Source organism: Argiope bruennichi, chromosome 6, assembly GCF_947563725.1.
Source record: "Argiope bruennichi chromosome 6, qqArgBrue1.1, whole genome shotgun sequence".
NCBI lineage: Eukaryota > Metazoa > Arthropoda > Arachnida > Araneae > Araneidae > Argiope > Argiope bruennichi.
In genome coordinates this window covers 136,865,395-136,889,853 of record NC_079156.1, presented here as the reverse complement: position 1 = coordinate 136,889,853, position 24,459 = coordinate 136,865,395, and the positions used below count along the sequence as shown (strand labels likewise).

At 31.0% G+C, this 24,459-nt stretch overlaps 1 protein-coding gene across 1 annotated transcript; it reads left to right on the top strand.

The window, feature by feature from the left end:
* The first annotated feature begins 8,562 nt into the window (after nucleotides 1–8,562).
* Nucleotides 8,563–21,985, top strand: LOC129971090 (pancreatic triacylglycerol lipase-like). The gene is made up of 7 exons (XM_056084567.1): nucleotides 8,563–8,718; nucleotides 10,083–10,372; nucleotides 13,026–13,172; nucleotides 14,364–14,472; nucleotides 15,708–15,824; nucleotides 16,510–16,629; nucleotides 21,520–21,985. Exons 1-7 carry the CDS (start codon nucleotides 8,631–8,633, stop codon nucleotides 21,792–21,794), a joined length of 1,146 nt encoding a protein of 381 aa, XP_055940542.1. The 5' UTR covers nucleotides 8,563–8,630; the 3' UTR covers nucleotides 21,795–21,985.
* The last annotated feature ends 2,474 nt before the right edge of the window (nucleotides 21,986–24,459 follow it).

Below are 24,459 nucleotides of genomic sequence, written 5' to 3'. Positions count from 1 at the left end.
TAAATGGAATCATGTTGTTCATTATAAAAGTTGAAACAGTATTTAGACATGGCCTTAAAAATAACAAAAGTTCTTAGAATACTAAAATTCAAATATGAAATTGGCTGGAAAGAAAACTAAAACAACTAATGATTTCGATGAAGACTTTTGTAAATTCATAAATAATTCTACTTTTTAGGAAACTAAAGAAAATATAAGAAAAAAAAACTGATATAAGATTACGTTGTAATTATGGTAAAATTTTTAAAAAATGGTCGCTGAATTGAAGTTTAAAAGAAAAACCATTTTTAATGAAAATTTAGTAGCTAATTATGACCAAAAATAAATTAAAAAATTAATAAATTTATTTATGTTGGAATGACAATAGTGAATCTATCAAAATATTTAATTCATGATTATTATTTACTTATTTATTTAAACATGTGATAAAGACAAAAAAATAATGTTATAAAATCAAAAATATGAAGATAAATCTATATTAATATGTATGGATGCAGATAGCTATATTTTCTGTACAAAAACTGATGATTTTTATGGTAATATAAAGCGAATGACTGTTTATTTTAATACTTCAGATTAGACAGAAAATAACCAAAACAAAGCACAAAAAGTGCATGAAATATGCTCATAAAATACATGAAATATATTCTATTCAAGTCAATTAAAAACGATTATCATTTCCAGATGATAAATGGTATATTTTAGATGATGTCGTTCGTATACGAGCTTTAGGTCAATTTCAAAATGCTTAAGGTTTCTTATTTAAGACTAAGGACTTTCGCCTTTAAAAATGTATCAATAGCAAATGAAAGATGATCGACTCCTCTATAATAATCATAATTTGGGAGTGCAATACCGGTATTTTAAGCCATTTGTACAATTTTGTAATACCGGTATTCACAAGTTTAAATACCGTTTATTCGGTATTTATTATAAATTTTTTTAATTGTCCCCACTATATGTTCATGGATCGCCAACATAGCAAAATAGTATGCGTTTTTGTTTTTATGTCTCCCTAACGGGCGAAATGAATTAGACTGTGAATACAAAGTTGAATTGTACAATCAAGGGAAGTGATAAATCATCCAAGGAGGCGGGTCAAAACTATCACAGCTCCGAACGATACTGCACACGCGCAGGATTCGCATCTGTTATAGTTGTATTTGTAGTATTTGTAGTTGTGAAGAAAGTGTGTAATATTTCGACATTTTTTAAACTGGTGAGTTTGTTATTCACATTTTATTTGCATATCATACTTTAGGGTTCAAATTATTTTTCAGATTTATTATATATATATATTCTTATAAATAATAATAATGAATAAGAATAACTTAAAAGAACGTAAAAAAATCAGTTGATAATACTTCGGTTTGGTTTCATTATTTATGTGAGGAAGAAAATATGGTGGCACAATGTAAAAAATGTTCAAGAGTTATTAAAGTGAATGAAGGAAGTACAAGCGGACTCCATACGCATTTAAAAACGAAACATGATACAAATTTGCTAAAGAGGAAAGAATCTAATTGCGATGGAGATATAAATTCCCTGATGGCTTGGGCACAGTTTCTCAGCAAAGCCATCAGGGAATTAAATTATTTGGAAAAAAAAAAGATAATTTGGATGAAATTATAAGTAAAAATGACAGCATTAGATGGTTTGCCATTTCGAGTGTTTTTCACTTCTACTGAATTAAGAAAATCACGATTCGCCAGAGGTTTTAAAAATCTACCAACATCGATTAACACTATAAGAAGAACTAGTATAAACTACAGTAACGGTGTTCTCAATTCTTTAAAACACAAGCTAATAAAAATAAAAGTAAATGGTGAAAAATTTAGTCTTACATTTGATGAATGGACAAGTGTAAGAAATAGACACTATTTAAATATAAATATTCATTCAAAAAAAATGGAATATAGGACTTACACATGTCTCGGGAAGTATGCCAGCCGAAAAATGTGTGGAAGTGCCTAAATCTAAATTACCAAAGCATGTATTATCCCTGAAAGAAGATATTGTATCCGTAACGACTGATGGCGCAACAGTTATGAACAAAGTTGGAAAGTTGTTGGTGCAAATCGGCAATTATGCTATGCTCATGGATTTCAATCAGGAGTAATAGACGTATTATACCAAAAAAATAAATAACAGAAGAATCAAAATACTGCAGATATAGAAACTTCGGATTCCGACTTTGAAGAGAGTGAGAGTGATATTGACAATGAAGATAATGACAATGTAATTGTTGAAGAAGATATTGTTAATGAGAATGAAATATGAACCCATCAAGAATTGCTTCCTATAATTTATAAAGTTCGAAAAATTGTTAAGATATTTAAATGTTCCCCTACAAAAAATGCCATTTTACAAAAATATATACTAACAGAAAATAAAACAGAATATATGTTAATATTAGATTCTAAAACACGTTGGAATGTTTTACTCCTAATGACGGAATGATTTTTGAAACTGAGAAATCCAATCCAAAAAGCAATAATCGACTTAAACCTGCAAATTAATTTTTCAGATAGTGAATTCGACTTAATAGAACTGTGTCAGCTCTACTTCCAATAAAACTGGCTAGTTTAGAGGTAAAACTACTTCCAATAAAACCGGAGAAATTCTAATTTATTTACAGCTAATGTAACAATAAATTTCATGTTGCAGTCACTGAAAGAACAGCACACATCACTATCTGAAGAATTATGTATTACATTGAAAAGTCGCACAGAAGAAAGGCATACCGAAATAGAAATGTTTACATAATTATAATGATTTTAAAAATGAAAATGGAAAAGAAAAGAGACTAGCCAATTCAAATGTGATCAAGTTAATAGTAAATTTTCTTAAAATTTTTTACCCACAAACCTATCTACATTCAAAAGAATTCGGTTCAATTATCGAAGATTATGATGACACTAATGTCGATAGTGAAAAGGAATTGTCTCTTGAACAAAAATTAGAATTAGCGATAAATAAAAAAAATTCAACAAACCAAAATACAATACAGAAATCAGCTATATCCAAAACCCTCCGACGAGAAATCGATTTATTTGAAGATGAGGGATTTAGAAGTAAATACTTCGAAAAACATATCACACATTGCTAACAGTACCACTAACTAGCGTAAATGCCGAAAGAGTGTTTTCGATAGCTGGTAATTTTTGCACGAAATTGCGTTCCAGGCTTAATGACAGTACAACTGATGCATTATGTTTTTTAAGATCAAATTTCTTTTTTAAGAACAAATTTCGAAAATTTGTAATAGTACCGAATAGAGATATTTATACTTTTTTGTGATTTAAATAAATAAGGTGTACCTTTACTGTTTTGTGATTCTTTATATACTGTTATAATTTATAAGTTACAAATTATTTTTTGTGATATTTACACTCTCTAATAAAGCTGGCAAATAAAACAAAAAAAAACCACCTGTGTTTTCTTTCCTTTTCTAAAATTTCTACTACCGGTATTAAATCCCGGTATCCCGGTATAAGATCTAAAAAATACCGAATACCGGTATTGAACTTTTGATCTGATATTGCAATACCTACTCATAATTAATATTCAAGGTTTGGTTTTTCCGAACAGATCCATTGCCAGAAGAATCAGCTGGATTTATTTGAAAACTCGAATAAGAGGAATTGTGTAAGTTTTTATTCACTTTATTACGAATTAGAGAGAAAAAAAAAACGAAAATTTGTGTATAAATATATTAAAACAATTAAAGGCTTGATATTTAAAAAAAAATTCTAAATGATAAAGGATTAATAATGCATTATATTTTTAAGATTTCAATAGAAATTTATGTTACTTATAAATCAGGGAAAACGGGAAAAGAAATACACTCATGTCCATAAATTAAGGATAATTCAAGTTCAAGAAAAGAAACATTCAGAAGCAAAACAAATGCGACTTATTTGTAAAGCCTATTTATTAAACAAAAGGTAAATAGCAAAAAAGATGCTATATGTTTGATATCATTAATAAAAATTGCGATTTTTTGCTCCTTGGAGCAAATTACAATAATAATAATAATAAATAAATAAATAACACTCTGACACTCTGGGCGATTCCAAGTTCCTCGGATACTTTCAGTTTGGTATACCCACATTCCAGACGGCCGATAATTCTACCACGTAAAAAACCATCCAAATGCGTCCTTTGTGTCATAACGATGCGGTTATTGCACTGAAAAACTTATAAAGCGCTTGCGAACAGTTTTACTTCTTTGCCTGTATTCCTTGTACATCACTCTCTTGCACTCTCGTCATTGTGACGTACTACCGGTGTCATCCGGTGGCTTTCTGCAATTTGCATATGATTTTTGAAGATGTGTGTAGTCATTTTACGGGTGGTATATGTATTTTAGAGTTCGATTTCCGCGTGACTCTGAATTGTCCTTAATTCATGGACATGAATGTATTTGAAGAATTAAATATTTCTTCTATTGAACTACAAACTGCAAAATGTTCAAAAATTTTAGGATACGACTGTTCGGTGTATAAATGCATATTTTATAAAAACTTTTTCAAACAATGAATTTTTCCAAGGAAATGAATGATGAGGAAAATAATATTGAAACATTTTTTAAAATACATTATGATATAAAGCTATATTATTGTACGGTATAGCATTATAAGAAATGCTATAAAATGCACTGAAAATGTTTTTATAAAAATGGAAAACCTTTAAGATATATTTGCTTATGAATAAAGTGATGGAAGAAGTCAACAAACTTAGACGTCATCTTGAAACTATTAAATTAAAATGATTTAAAATTAGAAAAATAAAAACTAATATTGGAGGAAAAAAATCAAATCTAAATTTGTAGGTAATATTATTACTAAATTATAAATGCATGACGAAGAAAAAATTTATCTACCACATAATAAATCAAAACCTTCAAAAAAAGCTATTAAAGGCCTTAAGGAAGGCAAGCATACATTTAGTTTTAAAAGAAAAGCATATGATACAAGTCTTGATTGTAAATTGGTTCAAAATAATAATTAAATTGAAAAAAATAACTGTTTGAAAAAATCTTGATGAGTTTGAAACTCTCTGATGAGGAATTTAATAAATTGTTTAGACATTTGAAATAGTGACACAAAGTCAAAGAATGTTTACAATATAAATAAAATTGTGAAAGAAGATAGATAAAGAAATGATTAAAGATAGTAATTAAACACAATTTTCTTTATTTTTCACTTATTTCTTTTATTATTATTTGATCTTATATTTTTAAATCAAAAAACTTCTATTTTAAAATTTTAATATTTTTTTACTCCTTTTTTTTAATTGAAAGACATATATTTCAAAATTTTGTCATTTTTAAACCTCTTTTTTTTAAAACTCTTTGGTATTATTTGGGAGGAATTGCGTCAGAACCAATATTATGTCACTACGCGGATCTGGATGTTAAAGTTGTATAACTGAATTCGATGTATGCAGTTTTTTACATTTTGTAATTATTATGTTTACCTGTACTATGACGGAGAGACTTCTGCTGAACAGATTCTCAAAAGCTGGATATGAAAATTTGACAGAAATGCACAAACTCGACGAATGTTGCACGCGCCAAATTTCATCCGACTATCGCAAATATTTTTGAGTTATTGTATTCATAGACAAGCAGAACCGCCAACAGACAGACAGTCGAAATTCTAAAAATATGTTTTTCTGACGCAGAGAAACCTGAAACGCTGAGATTCGTCAAAATACGAAAACGAGAATATGCCGCTGATTGTGGACGAAAGCTGACAGAGAATAATTCGAAGGCGTGTGTAAACAGGAATTATGTTATTCTTTGATGAGCGTTGAAGCGAATAGGATAATAAAAAATTGTATTGTGTAGTATAAAGTAACTTTTTCCGTAGACATGTTACTTTATACTACGCATTTCCTTTTCGGTATTGCCATGTTAACTTACCTTAGACTATAATTCCACCTTTCGCGCTAGTATGTGGTTTTTTTTATCTATATATAGTTGAACTATATATAACTACATATTAAACTGCCAACTTTACTGAAATAGAAAATTGAAAATCAGTTCTTCCTCTAACATTAATTCGTAAGTTTAAAATCAACGTTTGTGTTTGCTATTAAATGAATTTTCCATGTCGATTTAACATTTTATTCTTCAATAAATTAAATGAAGATATTTCTAGCTGCTTATCTATAAATTTCCTAAAACGTATTGCAACTGCTGGAAATAAAAATAGAAAAATTTAGATACAACCTTTAAAAAAAAAGATGAAACCTTTCCTTCCTTTCATTTACCATTCAAAATAACTTGCATCGCAATTTGATTTCGGAAATATGACAGCTAAAACAGATATTTATTGCTCTCTGAATGACTACAAAATAATACGAATAGAATAATATTTATTGTATTGTGTAGTGTAAAGCGGCGAAGTGAAGAATGAGCAAGAGAAGTTCAGGTGCTCAGAACCCAGTCTTGAAGGACATTTCAAAGACAATTTTTAAAGATTTATTGCATGTTTAAACCCAGAAGTCTTGGAATGAAACGAGGCCAAAAATAAATATACCCCGATGACGATAGTGAAAATATACTGCATTAAATTGTACAATATCGCAAAAATATTGTAATAATAACTATATAACATTTGCTGCTGTTTGCTTTGGACATTTAAGATATAGATCGTTCAATGGATGCCAGTACACATGCACACATATGTATATAAATGAAATAAACATGATTTCTACATGGTTATTAAAAAATCCCCTTTTTGTTTTTAAGAAAGGCTTTTTCAGTGATAATTCACAGCAATAAAGTTAGTCGCAATTCACACAAAGTTATTTTTGAAATATTAAGGCCCATTCCGGTATCCATTCGAACTACCACGTACGCATATGATCAGTAGGAATCAAAAATTTTATGTAGGTCAATATGCATATGCTAAGCACTTTTGTTCAAGGTTAGCAGAAAGCAAAGTTTTAAGAAAATAACCATCTGTCCGATAAAATACAAAGCGTGAGAGATTATTAAGTGTCAAGCATGCTCGGTAAATAAAATAGAAAAAAAAATAAATGGCGATAAAAGGATTTTACTTCTGGAAAGGATTTTTTTTTTAATAATTGCATTTACTAAATCACCTATTTTTTTATTATATTCTGAAGAAAATATTTGATAACGTTTTAATCACGCTAAATGGGCAGATGAATATACGCAATTTTAATTTATTATATTTAAAGTCATAATATAAGAAAATCAAGGAATCGAATATTTTTTGAAAATAAAGCTTAAGTGTAGATAAAAGGGGAAATATTATTTTCACTCCGAATTTTAAATTACAATTAAATATTGAATCAATTGGGTAATCAAAAGTGAGTTCAAAAATTGATTGCATGGGTTTATTCTTTAAAAATATTTTCCACCGCTCACCACTTTTTCTTTTGCCGTGAGACTACGGTTTATCACATGTTTCCTAACATGTGCCTGTCTTCTTCCCCGTCACTGCTTTGCATGCAATTTTAATGGTTTCAAGTTGCAAAGAATATTTCTCAAACATAATAAGATTTACTATTAGCACTTCTGGAATGTCTTGCAAGGGCGGATATTGTAGTTGTGTATCTTCCTCTTCTGCGATTTCAAATTATTTCCAATTTCAAAAAAATCCTCCTGTCGTTCGATTACAGACTACACAAAATATAATATATGCCCTTTTAAAACGGGAACTGTAATAGAAAAATTTAAATATTTTCGAGTCACAGGAAAGCAGGATTTTTCCCCTTCATTTATGGATCTAAGGAGAGATTCATTATCACCGTGGAATTCATTTATTACTATCCTCATTTATCTGTCCTCATTAATAACAAATGTTAATAATATATGTACTCATTGCGCATGCATTGAATAAATAGACTTCGAACTGAAACTATCCTTATTTGGAGTATTTAACCCTGTCAGCTCTGACCGCCCGATATTGCCCCGTTCGACTGCGTTTGCGGCCGGACTCAGATGCTTTGGGACGGTTCAATGAGTTTAAGGGGTGAAAGGTATTTCTCGACGAGCATTCATTTAAACTCATTTAACCGCCCAAAAGCGTCTGAGTCAGGACCCAGACGAACGGGGCGATATCGGACAGGGTTAATATGTGCGACAGGGTGCTAATCTTTAATGGTATAACAATAATTCTATATGTGGTTCTGTTGCAACATCTATAATAAAAAGTCAGTTTTACGTTTTGCACCAATAGGCTAGATAGTTATGAGACAATAGCAAGATAGCAAGATTGACATCTTCACACTACTCCACACGTGATTAAAAATCGCTGTTAGAAATTGCAATCGATCTGATTGGTACTCATTCCACCGCATTAACTCTTCTCACATCCACTGATACGACCTGTCTGCTGAGTGTTTACAAAAACAAGAAAAGGGAAGGAAGAAAGCCTCTGCCAAAACGATTTTGAAAAGATAATAGGCACCGCTGACCCACCTGCATGTTTATTTTCAAGGCATCATCCATGAATCCACGATAACTCTCCTTCAAGATATCTTGAAACAGAATTATCATTTTAATTGATAAGGTTAAAACTGATGTTATAAAAACTTCTGATCCGTAGAAGCGAATCTCTTACCTCGGAAAAAGGATTATATTCAGAAGTATGGAGCGGATCGTTCCGGGATTCTTGTGTCTCTTCGCCGTCTCGGCTCTGCTCGGGGCGGTGAAGTCAGAAATCGCAAAGAGAGATGGTAACTTACTTGTATCGAATTCCTGGCTTTTTAAATGCTTTTATTTCTTTATTTATTTCATGATTATTAAAAGGCAATTTTGTAATCCATTCCACACTCATCTGGTATACTAAAGTTTTCAAATTCTTGATGTTATTACACTCATTTCCTTTTTTAAATCTTAATTATTAATTAATCCATTTATTCCATTTAATTTTGATTCCATATAAGTGGTACTAACTGATAGTGAATGTGTGACAAAAATTTATTTCAAGTTTTAACAACACTTATAATTATAAATGAATGATTAAAATGAAAATATTTAAAACAAATATTTTTTGATTTAAGTACTTTAATACAAGTGTGTTTTGAAAAACAATTTTTAATTAAATTATTTCTCAGAAAAATAATTATTATGATTGCATATTTGAAAATTATTTACCAAAAAATAATAAATATTTGACAATCTTTGAATAGAATGCTCCTCATAACAACAAATATATATTTAAATGCTTCCTCCAAAGTCGGAATAATTTATTTTTGCAATCAGTTATTATTTTTCAATTCATTGCTTGCCTCCCACATTATTTATATAATTCATTTCCTATCGGCATATGCCTTACTGTAGCAAGAATTATTTCTCAAGCATGTTTTCCAATTTCTTAATTCATAATTTAATCCAAACTCATTTCAGCGTTTCTTTTATTCAACTTTCCTAGCATGCATATTTCCAATTCAAAACTCTGCCTTGGAAGTCAATTCTACTTAATGCTTAGGATATTATGGAGCTTTTATTTTTTCACATGCCAGCAAAATGTATTATTTTATGTGTATCAATTTCTGTCATGTAAAAAAAAATATCCAGTGTCATAATGAAGGCAAGTGATATTCCCCAATGTCATTATTACTTCAGCAAAGATAAAAAGCCAAGGGCTATATTTGTACCCTCTCTTAGTATTTGATTTCAAAAGCTTGCATAAACGTTCTAACGTTTTTTTCTATGTAAACAATTATTCTTAAAATAGTGGAATAAATATCCGATAAAGTTGATACATGATTGATGTTTAGACAGATTCTTAAATGAGTAAAAAAAAATTATTGTTTAAATTAAAGTGCTATCTGTTAACTTATTCCTTCAAGTCATTGCTGTTAGTGTTGGTGTAGACAAAATTAAAATTAAAAATTGATGTTAAAAATTAGAAGGCAAGAAGATTTTTTGATTGACTTACAAATCAACTGCTTTAACGAAAACAAACTACAGGATTAAAAATGCCTAACACTCATTCTAAATGCAGAATAATATAACAATCAAATAAGTATACATGTTCGAAAATTTAAATAAAGTAGTAATAGAATTTCTTATAAAATGTGATTTTTTTTTCTAGTTGAGAGTTTTTTCACCAGAGAAAAGTGCATTGACGGCCTGGGATGTTTCAGTGCCGCTGCACCGTTCTTCAACTTTTTGGAAAGACCTATCAGCCTGCTGCCAGATGACAGAGAGAGCATCAACACTAGATTTGCTCTCTACACCCGTGATTTCTCCAGGGTTCCCATGAACTTCAGTAATCTCGACAACAGTCTGGACTACTTGGATCGCAGTGGCTTCAATCCTCATATCAGCACCAAATTTATAGTGCCAGGTTACATGAGTAAAGTGGCCCCTCACTGGAAAATGGTAAGCCAAGAATAAGGACCCTCGTAGACATATTACTGGTAGTGAAACTCATATTGATAGTAAGGGGAAAAACTGCATAGTGCCATTGGCCTAGGGACAGAATATGGAGGGAGGGGAGATATATAAAATCCCATGAGACAGTCTTAAACACCGTCATTTAAATAAAATATATTTACAACATGTGGAAATAAATTACACAATAAAAAATTTTAGTTCATTTTTTTGCAATAGATGGCGTTGTAGACTATTAAAACATTGTTTCTGCTCTGTACTTTGCCAAAATGAATACCACTTCAATTTTAAAATCATTATGATGATAAAAGTCATGTATATTTCAACTATAGCCATGCCTTTGTCAAAGGTAGAATGTGCTCTGTTAGTAAAATGTTATTACCAAAAGAATGGCAATTATAGAGATGCTTTGAAAGAATATCGCCGTCTTAAATATTTGAGAAAAGGACCGATGTCTGTGAATGGCTTAAAGAAAATGATTAACAACTTTAAAGAACCACTAGGAGAACTCGGAGTTCTCCCTGGAACTAGAGGAAGAAGATCTGTGAATCAGAAAATTGTGGAAGACATTAGGGAAACAATTGATTTAGGGTTAGTGGATCAGTGACCTGTAAGCGCTAGTAGTGTAGCAAGGACTTTATCAAAACCATGGGCGACCGTATGGCGAAACCTTGCGCTACAATTTAAGACGCTATCTGTATAAAATTAAAATTTTGCAGCACTTGCAACCAGGCGATCCACAACAAAGAATTGATTTTGCCAACTTCATTCTTGTCAAAATGGATGAAGACGAATCAGGGATTCGAAAGGTTTTGTGGAGTGATGAAGCGCATTTTACTTTATACGGACAAGTCAACATCCATAACTGTAGGATATGGGGCTCATCTAACTCGCATACTGTTTTTGGGAAACCCTTGCATTCAACGTTTGTTACAGTTTGGTGTGATATGATAGCTGACTTTATTATTGGTATATTTTTTTTCAAAATCTTACATAAACAGGGCTAATTCGCTGCACCGTAACAGGCATTAGTTACATTCAAATTTTAGAAAGTAATGTGATCCCTGCTTTGCAAGACAGAAACTGCCTCGATTCAGCAATATTCATGCAAATGGAGCATCACCTCACATTGCTCATTGTGTTACACGTTGTTTCACCGGACTTTTAGTGAGGATCGTATAGTTAGAGCATGTTTCCAAAATGTGTGGACACTTCGTTCATCCGATTTGAATCCTTGCGATTTCTGTATGTGGGGTTATTTAAAAGATCGCGTCTACAAGGGCAAACCTAACTCTGTTGTTGCTTTAAAAAACAGCATTACAAGACATGTCCTTGAAATTCAGCAGGAAATATTAGGTGCTACTGTGGATCGCGCTGTCTTGCGTCTACAGCATTTGATAGGACTTGTAGGATCCCATATTGAACAAATATTGAAATGCATTACGCATTTCATATTTTAACAAAGGAAAATGTTATAATTACAATGTATAAAATATTGTCATTAAAAAACACTACCTATGACAAAAAGTTGAACTAATTTCTTTTTGTGTGTAATTCATTTACCCATGTTGTAAATGCAACATATACCAAATTTTTTCAACATACTCCAAGTAGTTTTTCTTTTACAATCCTTCAAATGCGTAATGCATTTCAATATTTGTTCAATATGGGATCCTACAAGTCCTATCAAATGCTGTAGATGCACTTTAATAATATATACAGAAAGAGAGAGAGAAAGAGGGCGGTAAAATCCGTTTAAGCTCTTTAAATTCAAAACTATGTCTCGTATAGCCAATGAAGTAATATCCACCTGTAATAAAATGACTATGCTGAATTTATTGAGACAGATTACAGCATTTTTTTCCGAACTAAGCAACGGCGAAATGAAATTGAAGCAACGAAAAATGTAAACAAAGACGATGAAAAAGAATTTGGAAAACATCCTTGGAGGAGAGGAGGGGGGATATACCGGATAATGCATTTTTCAATTTTAGAGAAAGCCTTTCCTCATGTCACGAAATGATCATAATTTTAATTGCAAATATTTGCACCCATTTTAAAGATTACGCCATGAAGCGTTTTCCTATGTTTTTATTACGACATAGGGTAGATTTTTCTAAGTGGACTCTTTGACTGATCTGCTTTATTTTTTTCGTGATTTTTTTTTAAACTTCTTTATTTTATTAACCTACCTCAATAAATTTGTCACTTTACTATAAGTACACGTTACTTCCCTGGCTATATAAAACTCCGTTTTGAATATAAATACCACTATCACTCTGCATTCATATACGTTTAGAAATATTTTGAAAATTTTATTATATGGAAGTTATATGGTAATATTAATATTATCACCGAAAAGTTATTTATTTATTTATTTTGAATTTGTCTAATAGTGACTACTCTGGAATTAGATGCTGCGAAATTATTACGGAAGAACCTTAAAATTTTGATTAGTACTTAATCAAAAGTTTGAAAATTCCTTTCCTAGCAAACACAAAGCTTTAAGAAGTAATTACCTGCCAGATTTAATAGCTCTAAACAAATCGATCCGCTTCACACGATTTTGAATCCTACAAGTTGCAATTTACAGATAGTCTGCTAATTTGTAAACCTTTTTCCGTTGAAAAAACTTTTGCAGCCCTTGAAAGATGCATTGCTGTTCTATGAACCCTGCAACGTGTTCTACGTAGACTGGTCGAGTGGAGATGGATCATTGTACGAACAAGCCGTTGCCAATACGAGGGTCGTGGGAGCAGAAATCGCGGTTTTCGTTCAGGAACTACAGGTAAAAAGTACCCATTCTCTCAGATTGTTCTATGTTTTTTTAATTTTAATTAATTTATTTAATTACTTTGGTTAAGCATATTTGTGTGATGGAGAGCGCGTTCATTCTCGGGTTTCTTATAAACCTAAATGTAGATTAAATGAAAAAATTACTGAATCTAGATGCATCTGAAGAGTTTTTTTTAACTAAATTTTTCCTATGTTGATTTTTCAAGTTTTTTGAAAATGCACTCTAACTTGCATAAATGGGCGTACTGAAAAAATTTTGTGCCGTGTTATGGCTTGAATTTAGATAAAAAATCTAATTGCCATTGTCACAGATGCTTTAGAATGTGTATTTTATTATTGTAATTGATATTTTTACTCCCTTTATAAAATAATTCTGTTAATTTTACTGAGAACCACTGATAATGTTTTCCTCTTCACTTTCTCGTATAGGACAGGGGACATTTTGAGCTTCATAACACAATATAAACAGTTACGGAATTTGAATTTCTTTCTTTTAACCTATCTGGTCCGGCACTTGAGGCAGACATATGACATCGACGATAGGATGACACGCCAAATTTCTTTTGTTTAAACCGTATTTTCGAGGTGTTGTTTCCTGTATTCTCAAGTACATGGATTGGCAGACTCTCGAGGGTCCAAAATTGGATGCTGGTCTGCGATCTTAATGAAATATCTGGGGCTCCATTTTATCCATTTTGCTATTTGTATTTTTGAATAATCAAGTTTGTGTAGACATACGATCGAACACTTGAATTTCTTTAAACATTTCGCCCAAAATTTGATAAAAATATGCCTATTTGATGAAAATACTACATAATAATTATATTTATCTAGTTCATCGCATTCTCGATTTATCAGATTTAAAGATCGACATACAGATATGGTTTTAAAATGTGGTTTTCGCACCCAGAAGAGGGTGAAACATAGAGATTCATTAAAATCTCGAAGTCGAATTTATTGAGGATTACAATACTTTTTTTCTATATACAATTCTCAAGCGGGAAAAAAATACTACTCATTATTATTGTTTGGAAAATTACTACAAAATTAATCTAACTGGAATTGGAATATGGCACTTTACGACATAAAAGCAGGTTCGGCTAAATTAATCTGGGAAACACCAAAAATCATCTCTCCTAAAGATGCTGTTGTTTAGATATTTAGTGTTTCATAACTTTTCCAGAAGAGAACAGGAATTACGCCAGAATCTGTTCACATCATTGGTCACAGCTTGGGCTCTCATATTGCAGGATATGCCGGGAAGCGACTCAGATCCTTAGGACGCATAACAGGTACTCCATATCACTTAATTAAACACACACACACATGGAAGTAAAAACCGCAGGATATAATATTATGTTCTTTTCATTCTTGATTTTTATCATATATATTTTTTTTCTAATTAGGCCAGTAATACTTTTTTTTTTCTATTTGAAAGTTACCTGTTTAGTTGGAATAAACTCACACATTTCACCAATTTTCATCATATTTCGCGTATTCGGTAGCATATTGGTTCTGAAGTTAATACAAAATCATTTGCATTGTTGTAATAATATTCTCCTATTTTTTTCACACAAAGCATTTATGTGCAATGAGGTAATTTTATTACATTCATTTTCTGAACTAAATATGAGTCATTACGATCGCTAAAGTATAATTGAATTGGTATTGAAAAAGATGCTTTCATTAGAGAGTCAAATCTCATTTTGAATTTACATAAGGACGTTGGGCATGACTTTCATCATTTTGAACAGTGATGATGGCGATACTTGAAATAACACTTCGCTCTTTAAATTTCCACTCCACGCCAGAATATTAGGTACGGACAAAGACTAAAAATTAAAAAGTATTCTATTATTTTTTAACAGTATTATATTCAGTAATAGATTGTAGTCCACGAAAGTTTAATGAAAACAAAAAGATTTTGCTTTTGTAACAGCCAACAAAGTTAAACCATTACGCACAGATATATCTCCTTTACTTTTACCTGCGCTTATATTTTTTGTACGAAAAAAAAGCTTTTCATTTCTGTTTTAGTTTTATGAAAAATTCCTTATACTATGATATATTTAATCAGAAAACAAGAAAAAATGCATAAAGAAATGCGCAATGTTTTATAGCATCTAGGCATATGGCTCAAACAACCTTCTTCCTCTAGTTAAAATTCAGCATCGTACTTGTCGCTTGCAGTATTGCCAGTCGATGAACTTGCTACTTTACATCTGCCTTTTTAAATAATGTGAAAATGAAACATTTTATTTTCATTTATTCATTATAATTCTTTGTCTTTATGTTTCAAAGCATTACCCTATTTCAAGAAACATCAATCATTTTTCTTTATTAATCTAAAAAATTACAAATGAATTTGATTCTGTGCTTGTTTTAAATTGGAACTGAATGAGAGAGGAAAGGTATTAAAATATTGAGACATATTTATAATTTGAAACCCAACTGCATGCCATTTCATTTGATTGTGACCAAAAAATATTTTCCAAATCTAAGGAAAATGATTTTATTGTTATTCCAGCAATGGACCCCGCCGGTCCGTACTTCTCCAATGTGGAACCTATCGTACGTCTGGACAGGGGCGACGCTCTTTTCGTCGATGCCATTCACACAAATGCAGCGCCGACTCGATTCCAAGGTATAAGAAATGACTCCAATCTCTTCACATTTTTTTTTTTTTTTTTCCCCTTTGACAAATTCTTTTCTTTTCTTCTATTCTGAAATAATCAATAGTATTTCTACAGTTCATTGCTACATTAATAGACGCAAATTTTTAAAGAATTCAGATTTAAACTCATTCACCAGTGCAAATATAAAAATATTTGGAGTGAACTGATTAGAATTTATAAAACTTTCAACAAGAAGTGGTTTAGTTGAATTTTAACTAATAATCACACAGACACTTCAAAATAAATATTTCTTATTCTTGGATATGAATGAATGTAAACGCTACAAGCGTTTTAAATATCGGTATAACTCAATAGTTCAAAAATCGCAGCATTTCCTTTGCGGAATTCAATAACATGACATTATAAGGTCAATAAAAATGAGGTGAAACAATATGATGCTATCGATTTTTAATTACTTTATTTTATTAATAGGATAATATAATCACAAGGGTTAAAATCACAGAATTAATATTGAACTTTTAAATGTAAAAACTGTTAATGTCGAGTCGACTGGCGTAACGCCTCAGAATACAAAAATTAGCATAATTAAGGGAAACCACTTTCGAAAAATATAAGGTTAAGAAAAATGTAACTGCTTAGATAGGCCATGGATTGGATGTTTTTGAATCTCTTGTCCATTTTCTTTATGCTCAGGTTTTGGTTTGGTCAACAGCATAGCCCATTATGATTTCTTCCCCAATGGAGGCCACCTTCAGCCGGGCTGTCCAGACATGGGTTCGGCAGTCTTATCTTTCCTCTCACATCCGACACTTGGTAACTATGATCTTTAAAGCAATTTTTTTATATAAAAAAATGTGCGTATCTGTCTGAAATTTATTATGCGTTTTAGCACATTATCGACAACATGCCTAAATTTAATTTTGCAAAACAATTTTTCAACGTTGAATGAATAATATTTAATAAATTTCGTTTCTGATTAAAAATAAGCTTCTTGATTGTCAAAGGACTTTTGACAGAGGTACGATGAGGTTTGATTTTCAGTTATACAGAAATATATGAAAGCCTAATTTACATGGAAAAATTTTCAAGCTTTCGGAAAGAAGCAAAGACAAAATATTTTTGTATGATAACTTAATATTAACACCATGTTCCTCAATATTCTCTGCAGCTAAAAAAATAAAGCATTTACATTATATTTAATCAATCAATTGGCTAGTTTGAAAACTGTTTAGACTTTCTGCTTGTTGTAATTGTTAAAAACATGTATTTTCAAACAATTTGAATAATATTACAGGAACTGCCAGAAGTCCCACGTTAATGCACATTTTTCATTTACTTTTATTACAAGAATCTCAGCCTTACGCAGCCTCTCAAAACTTTTCATTTAACATATCTTCTTGATCAGCATTTAATTTCAGTGGAAAAGTCATTATTAATTCTCTATATTTAGAACTTTCTTGAGTAAATTGAATTAAGTGTTTAATTTGTCATCAAGAGACAGACTTGGTTCATTATGTTCTCTTAAAAACTGAGTCAAAAAAAAAAAAAAAACCACCAAGCCATTACGTTAATCAATATTAAATTTTTCAGTTCAGTTTTCTGCCATTTATACCATGCAGATATAGTATTAATGATCTGAGAATTATTATATTAAGCATTATGGCTTCAAAAACCTCTCCTAATATTCATTTTGAACAAAAAGTTCCGTTTCTAAATCAGTTCCAACAGTCGTATCCAAAAGTAAATTAAAAATGTTGTCAACCAGTGCTTGAAAATTTGAATTTTATTTTCAGTTATAAAAATTGAACTTTCATCTCATTTTCATCTTGTCTATCAGCTGCTAATAAACCTAGGGGTATTTACACGATTTTTAAACTATACTACTGATGACAGTATTTATTCAGCCTTTTTTTTCTTTTTTTCTTTTCTTCTTTTCTTAAAGCTTGCAATAACTAATCCTATCTCGGATGCCAGTTGTTACGTTTTCATGCCGTATAAATAGATGATTGCAAAATAAATAAGTGCAATTACACTTTAAAAATAACACAAAACATTATTTTCTACAAAAATTGTTTTTTCTATACATATTCTATCAAAATTGAATTATTTTGTTGCCCAGTAAAATTTAGATTTATCATTAATAACATTTAGATAATACAGAGAAAGTCTGCAAGCACATAGCAAATTTAACGAAGAATGAACCTAAATTATGTCTGTATATAAAATTGTATGCACAATTGTTTGTTTGAAATTCACTAATTTTATACCCAACGATGAATACGGTTGAAATTTAGCGAACATTTTCCTTATTATTTCAAAAAAGTTACTGTACCATTAAAAGAGGAGTTCTGTGTTCTTTCAAAAGGGAGGAAAATATGATTTTTTTTTTTTTTTTTTTTTTTTTTGCCATAAGTATGAGAAATTTCAACACAAAAATTATTTTCACGCCATCTTAAAATTCAAAAATTAAACTTTTCAGCTGACATCACTCCATTACTATATAATTTTTCATTCATTCATCATCCATTTCTCGCAGGTAAGTTAAACAAAATTTGAATCCTTTGTGTGTGTGTGTGTGTGTGTGTGTGAAGATGTTAATCCTGTTTCAATGTTTAATCTCAATATCATTTGCGCGATTTGGCTAATATTAATATCAAAATTAAGTTACATCTTTTACAAATTTTCATTTTTGCTTTTATTTCACAGAAAAAAAAATTTTTTTTAATGGGTAAACAATGATTCACCTTTAAACACAATCTTTTAAAATTGTTGCACATCTATAAATGAAATATCTTTGTGTCATATTTTAACACTTCTAAAACTTGAACGGAATCAGTTACTAGGAATGACGAATATTTTCAGAGCGGTTATTACGTAACCAATATCAAAAAGTCACAAATACAAGTGATCAATACTTTTCAAAGAGCCGGCGTCCTGGCATAGGGGTAGCGCGTCTTCCCCGTGATCTGGGCGTCCCGGGTTCGAGTCCCGGTATGGGATGGTTGTTCTTCTGTTGTTCTATCTGTGAGATGTGTGAATGTGCCCTCCTGTAAAAAGGGGTTGTGCAAGCGAATGAATGATGCGTGAGTGGCAAAGTCGTACTCTTGGCCCTAGTTGGCGCTGCTATAAAAAATAAGAGACGTCCCCCTCAGGCTTAAATCGCTGTCTTCGTAACAGCGGGCTTGTCAGTGGCAAGTGCCATAAGAAACAAACAAACAAACAAACTTTTCAAAGAGGGGTGTGATTCAAATCCTTGATACGATCTTACTGATGAAATTTCGATTACAGGTTTTGGATCACGATAGAAAGTAACAATCGATACAATATCACTGAAATTTGCCGGAGCGGTGACTTCACTGCAAAGTAATAATCGATATGATCTGTCCAATGGAAGCTCGCGAAAGAAATCTGTGATTGGCTTGAAAAGTGAACGGACCGGTTATTGGAATTATCGTATCGTATCATTGAATTGCATATCACTGAAATTTATTGGAGCGATGATTTCACCGGAAAGTGCAAAGTCACCGCTCCACTTTACAGGAGTGACCGATATTCGTATTTGATGATGCACTATTCCATGCAGATCATTTTTAATTGCTCGCGACATGATTGACTTTGATTACATGTACTCTGTTTACTGCTGGTGCCATCTATTGGTAGAATATAGGACTAAAGTAAACATTTTAAAGAAATGACATATATTTTTAACTCATCTTTTCCAGAAAATGGTTCACTCTAATAAATAAATTAAATAAATCGTTTTGAGAAAAAAAATAAAATTTAAGAAGTAAGCTGAAACAGATTAATTAATTCAATCACACGTTACTTAAATTAGTAAATTAAATATTAATTGCAATTAATAAATTTTATATTTAATATTAAGTAATAATTTTTAATTAATAATATGACTGAAATAACAGATATTTGGAACGCATATTTAAAAATAACAATAGCAATATTATTTGTTATTCAAAAAATCGTGGATTATGCATCTCTATCAGTTACCATATTATGTGCGCTTTTTTTACTGATTTTTTTGTAGTTCGTGTTCATTAAATAAAATTTTATTTCCTTTTATAACTAGGTTTATTTCTATTGAATTATTACATACTTTATCTATCGACTTCAAAATGATACTTTTTAGAGTGCAACAACAAGCATTTTTTGCGTTTTCTAACTACAGACTTTCGGTCTCTTTTTATATTCGTAATATTTAAGGTACATGCCTTTTTCTCTCTGTTAACGAATGCTATGATCGAAGATTTAAATTCAAATACTGAACTTCAACAGTTTTATTAAATCCTAAAACAATAATACTGAATAAATAAGCTACTTAAAGTAGCATGGAGGTAACGTTATATCATAAAATATGAACCAAACAAAACATATTTTCACAAACCTGTTTATTTGCAAGTGCTTTATGATTTCATTGAGCACACTTTTTCTGTCGATTCATGAGTATTATTCTAAATGTCCCAAGAAAATTTAGAACAAGTGCTTATTCCCTTCATTATTACATCTGCCGGCGTCCTGGCATAGGGGTAGTGCGTCTTCCCCGTGATTTGGGCGTCCTGGGTTCGAGTCCCGGTTCGGGCATGGTTGTTCTTCATCTGTTCTATCTGTGAGACGTGTGAATGTGCCCCTCTGTAAAAAGGGGTTGTGCAAGCGAATGTGATGCGGGAGTAGCTAAGACGTACTCTTGGCCCTAGCTGGCGCTACTAAAACAAGAGACGCTCCCTTGGCTAAAAATCGCTGACTTCGTCAACGAGCTTGCATGACAAGTGCCATTATAAATAACAACAACAATTATTACATCTAGGCGTGTACTGTCAGTTCCAAAGTTTTATTAAGTAAAGTATCCGAATGTGTGAAAATATTTCCGCTTCTGTCGAAAAAAAGTTATAAAAATCAAATTTTTATAAGGTCTTCTAAAGAAAAAAAGGGAATGAGTAAGATATTTTTCCTATATTCATCTATCTATAATGTCATAAATTTTCATTTTTTATCTCTAAAATTTGCTGAGATATTAAAAGGAAATTTTATTGACATACGCCGTTTTTGCATACCTAAGACCAGTGTTTAAGAGAGACTTTCTTAGTCTTTTATTGGGGATAATATACATATCACAAAAAGTCATTAAAAGGACAGAATCATGATGCAGTTGCATAATCATGTAATTATTAATTTTCATTGAATTTTCAAAAATGGTTTACTCCATGAATTGTAGAAAAGCATTCCAGGGATGGAACCCTCAGATATTCATCTGTTTGGGCCTATGAAGCGGTTCTTCGGCGGTTAGACACGTGACTCTGATGACGATCTCAAACAGGCCATAAGATAGCAGCCCAATCGCATTCGACAACGTGCTATGATACCTGGATTTTCAAATGGATCCAATACTGGGGAAAATGCCTTAACGTGAATGACTTGAATGTCGAAAAATTTCCGTTTCATATTGTCAATCATTGCATCATTTATTATTGCTGTCAACTTTGTGCGCCTTACTTATTGATATACTCGCGTAGAGTGATTTGTTTTTTTAAACTGTTGCATGCAATGGATATATGAAAAAAAACAACAACGTGAAAGTATTATTTTATTAATATACCGAATTATATCTATTGCATACCATGTTTTAACTTTTTTTGATGTTGGATATATTTCATGTGTTTTATCCTTACTAGGTAATGATTTTTTTTCCAGATGCGGATGGTTTGCACGATTTGATGTGTAATCACGGCCGTGCAATTGACCTTTTTATATCAAGCATTATGAATCATCACTGTGTACTTAATGCTACCCAGTGCGATAATTGGGAAAAATACATGGAAGGTAAATGTGGAGATTGTGGCTCTAATACTGGGAAACTTTGTGTTCCTCTGGGAATTCATTCCATCCAATATGCTGAACACATTCATTTTGATAGTTCACTCAACTTTTATCTCAATACAACTGACAGAGAACCTTATTGTAAGTAACGAAAATTGATCTATAGGAGAAGATATTTTATTTGGATGTTAACTGGAGATATATTTATTGTTTTAAACGCATGAAAATAATCAAGGATGATGTATAAAAGATCAAATTTAAAAATTCATGATAAAAACATAATTTTGCTGCGTAATTAACCTCATATATATTTGAGTAATAAAGATTTTTTTTATTTTACTTTGTAGAAGTGTCTTCTGTTTTGTTTAGTTTCTTTCCATATAATGGCAGACCTCTAAAAAACAGGATAAAAAATTCACAGAAGTTTCGAACCTTTTGTCCAAAAAATCGTACCATTATAATATTTTAGGCATGATTTCTCTACCAGGGTTTTATTTTTAGAAACATATTCGTACTCATAGCAACGATACTGTTTACACAAAACTATATCAAATAACGTATCAATGTATAAACGCAAGTATTATAACAGTGGGTGGTATTGTTATGAGAGGTTTATAAAAATATTTATGAAAAATTATTAAAATTAATGAGAAACATATTATGTAATGAAATTGATATCATTAAAAGATTATTAAATCATCTGAGAATTGCTTTGTGCTATAAGATGTTTCAAAGCCATTGAGGAAAAGTGTTAACACATCAACAAGTTTTAAATTAAAATTTTGAAAAAAAACTTTTTTAAAGGCTGTGAACACACCAAGATTAATTACATAATATGTATGTATGTATATGCCTAGCCCTGTAGGTTGTTTAGAGCAATTTCCACATCAAATAATTTACAAATAGTATCCTGTCTATAAAATATATCCTGCTTAAGAAATATATATAAACATAGCATTTCCTTTAATAATAGTGATAAGAAGAAAATTTAATGGGACATCTTTCACTGTATTAAATATATATGTGTGTGTGTAGAGAAATATTAACTCTGGTTCGAAAAACAGGCTTCTACTAATGGGATTATATATCAAATCAAATATCTCTCACGGGCCCTAGGGGAAAGCCTGGTTGCAGATTAATGCTTAGAGATGGCTCATATTATAAGAATCACACACTAATTTAACATAAACGAATTTATGCCTCAAGGAGGGGTAGAAGTTTAGTAAAAGATGTCTGTTAAAGATATTCATTCATGGGCGAAAATAATGAGATAAGTTCTAAAATAGCCCTTATATTACTTCAAAACCCTGGCTACTTTGCTCCTTTAATCCAGGTGAATTGTACTTTGATATAGAAATCAGCGACAGTGGTTTCCAAGAGCTTTCTGGCAAACTTTCCATAAAGGTCTTATCCCTCTCCTCCATATAATTGGGGTAAAAGTGCGAATACCTTGGATGGTATTGATAGTTTTGAAATATAGCTCGTTGACGTAATTCTAATATTTTGCTGAATCTATCGCATGAATAAACATTTTGGACGCCTTTTTTCACACCGATTGCGATCAAAATTTGACCTGGAACTATAATTGCAGTTTCAAGATCACATATGCAGTAAAGTTATTGCTTTTCTATGTGTGCGAAAGTACCGACTGACGCTCAACCCTTTGACAAATTAGTTCAAAACTTCATAAGAAATTATATTTCAGAGCTAAACATATGTACAATTTTTTTTATCTATCTCTTTACGTTTTGAAGTTATCAAATTTACTTGCATTTGAAAGTCATATATACAGGCTTTCTGTCAAAATTTGATTGAAATCTACAAATTTGGTTTTTAAGTCCATATATCAATTTTCATCCGTCTAGCTCAAGGCGTTTTTGACTTATCGTGTTCACAGATGCCAAAAATATGTTTTTCGAATTCAAAGAAGTCTAAGATGTGGAGATACATATGTCAAAATCTCGAGTCTAAATTTGTGGCGGTTTCAATAATTTCTCTATACTACTCAAACGAGAAAGTAAAAATACGTAATAGTAATTTTATTGGTTAAGGTGCTTTTGACATCCCAAAAAATTCAGAAAAATAAATTGCTACCCCATATTTTTTCTATATTTTGATAATTTTCATGACAAATCAACTGGATTTTGTAATTAAAGTAACTTAATTAATGAGCAAATTTTTATTATTTTGAATTCGCATGGTAGACTGAGTCACGACTCATCTATTGTTTTTGGCTGCAGAAAAGCTACTTAGCTAGTTGGATATTTCAATATGCCTAATGCAAATAATAAATAGTACAAATTTATGTCTTGTATTTTTATTTAAATTTGGTACAGATTTTGTAGTTTTGGATCTGAAAACATTTTTATGAGGGTTCTTAGAATCGTACATTTCCAATTATATTAAAAGAACTTGCAGAGATAAGCAAAAAATATTGAAAAATTCCTATACTCAATTTTTTATTCCTGACTGATTGGGGGAAAACAATAAATTTTCAATTTAGTTCTCAAGTTTCTGTGCAAGATCTATTCATATTCTTCAACTACTATGCGAATATGGCGACAGTATACAAAACTGGTGGGAAAAATCAGAAATAAAGCAAAGAATCATGACTGTCGCCTGCGTGTGCATGTGGTCCGTATAATCTTATTTAAAAAATTTATTTGAATTGTTATTCTTGCCTAACTAGAATACAATACATATTGAGTTAATATGATTAAAGATTTTTAAATAGAAATAAAAATCTTCGAGTTGAAATTTTTCAAAATTTCTATTTGAAAGATTTTATGGATTTTATTTATTTATTTGATGCAT

Excerpts from the sequence above, each read along its gene's own strand:
- LOC129971090 (XM_056084567.1), top strand. The coding sequence starts at position 8,631 with ATGGAGCGGATCGTTCCGGGATTCTTGTGTCTCTTCGCCGTCTCGGCT. Across the intron at positions 8,719-10,082 it reads AGAAATCGCAAAGAGAGATG|TTGAGAGTTTTTTCACCAGA; the intron begins GTAACTTACTTG and ends TTTTTTTTCTAG. Across the intron at positions 14,473-15,707 it reads ATCCTTAGGACGCATAACAG|CAATGGACCCCGCCGGTCCG; the intron begins GTACTCCATATC and ends TTGTTATTCCAG.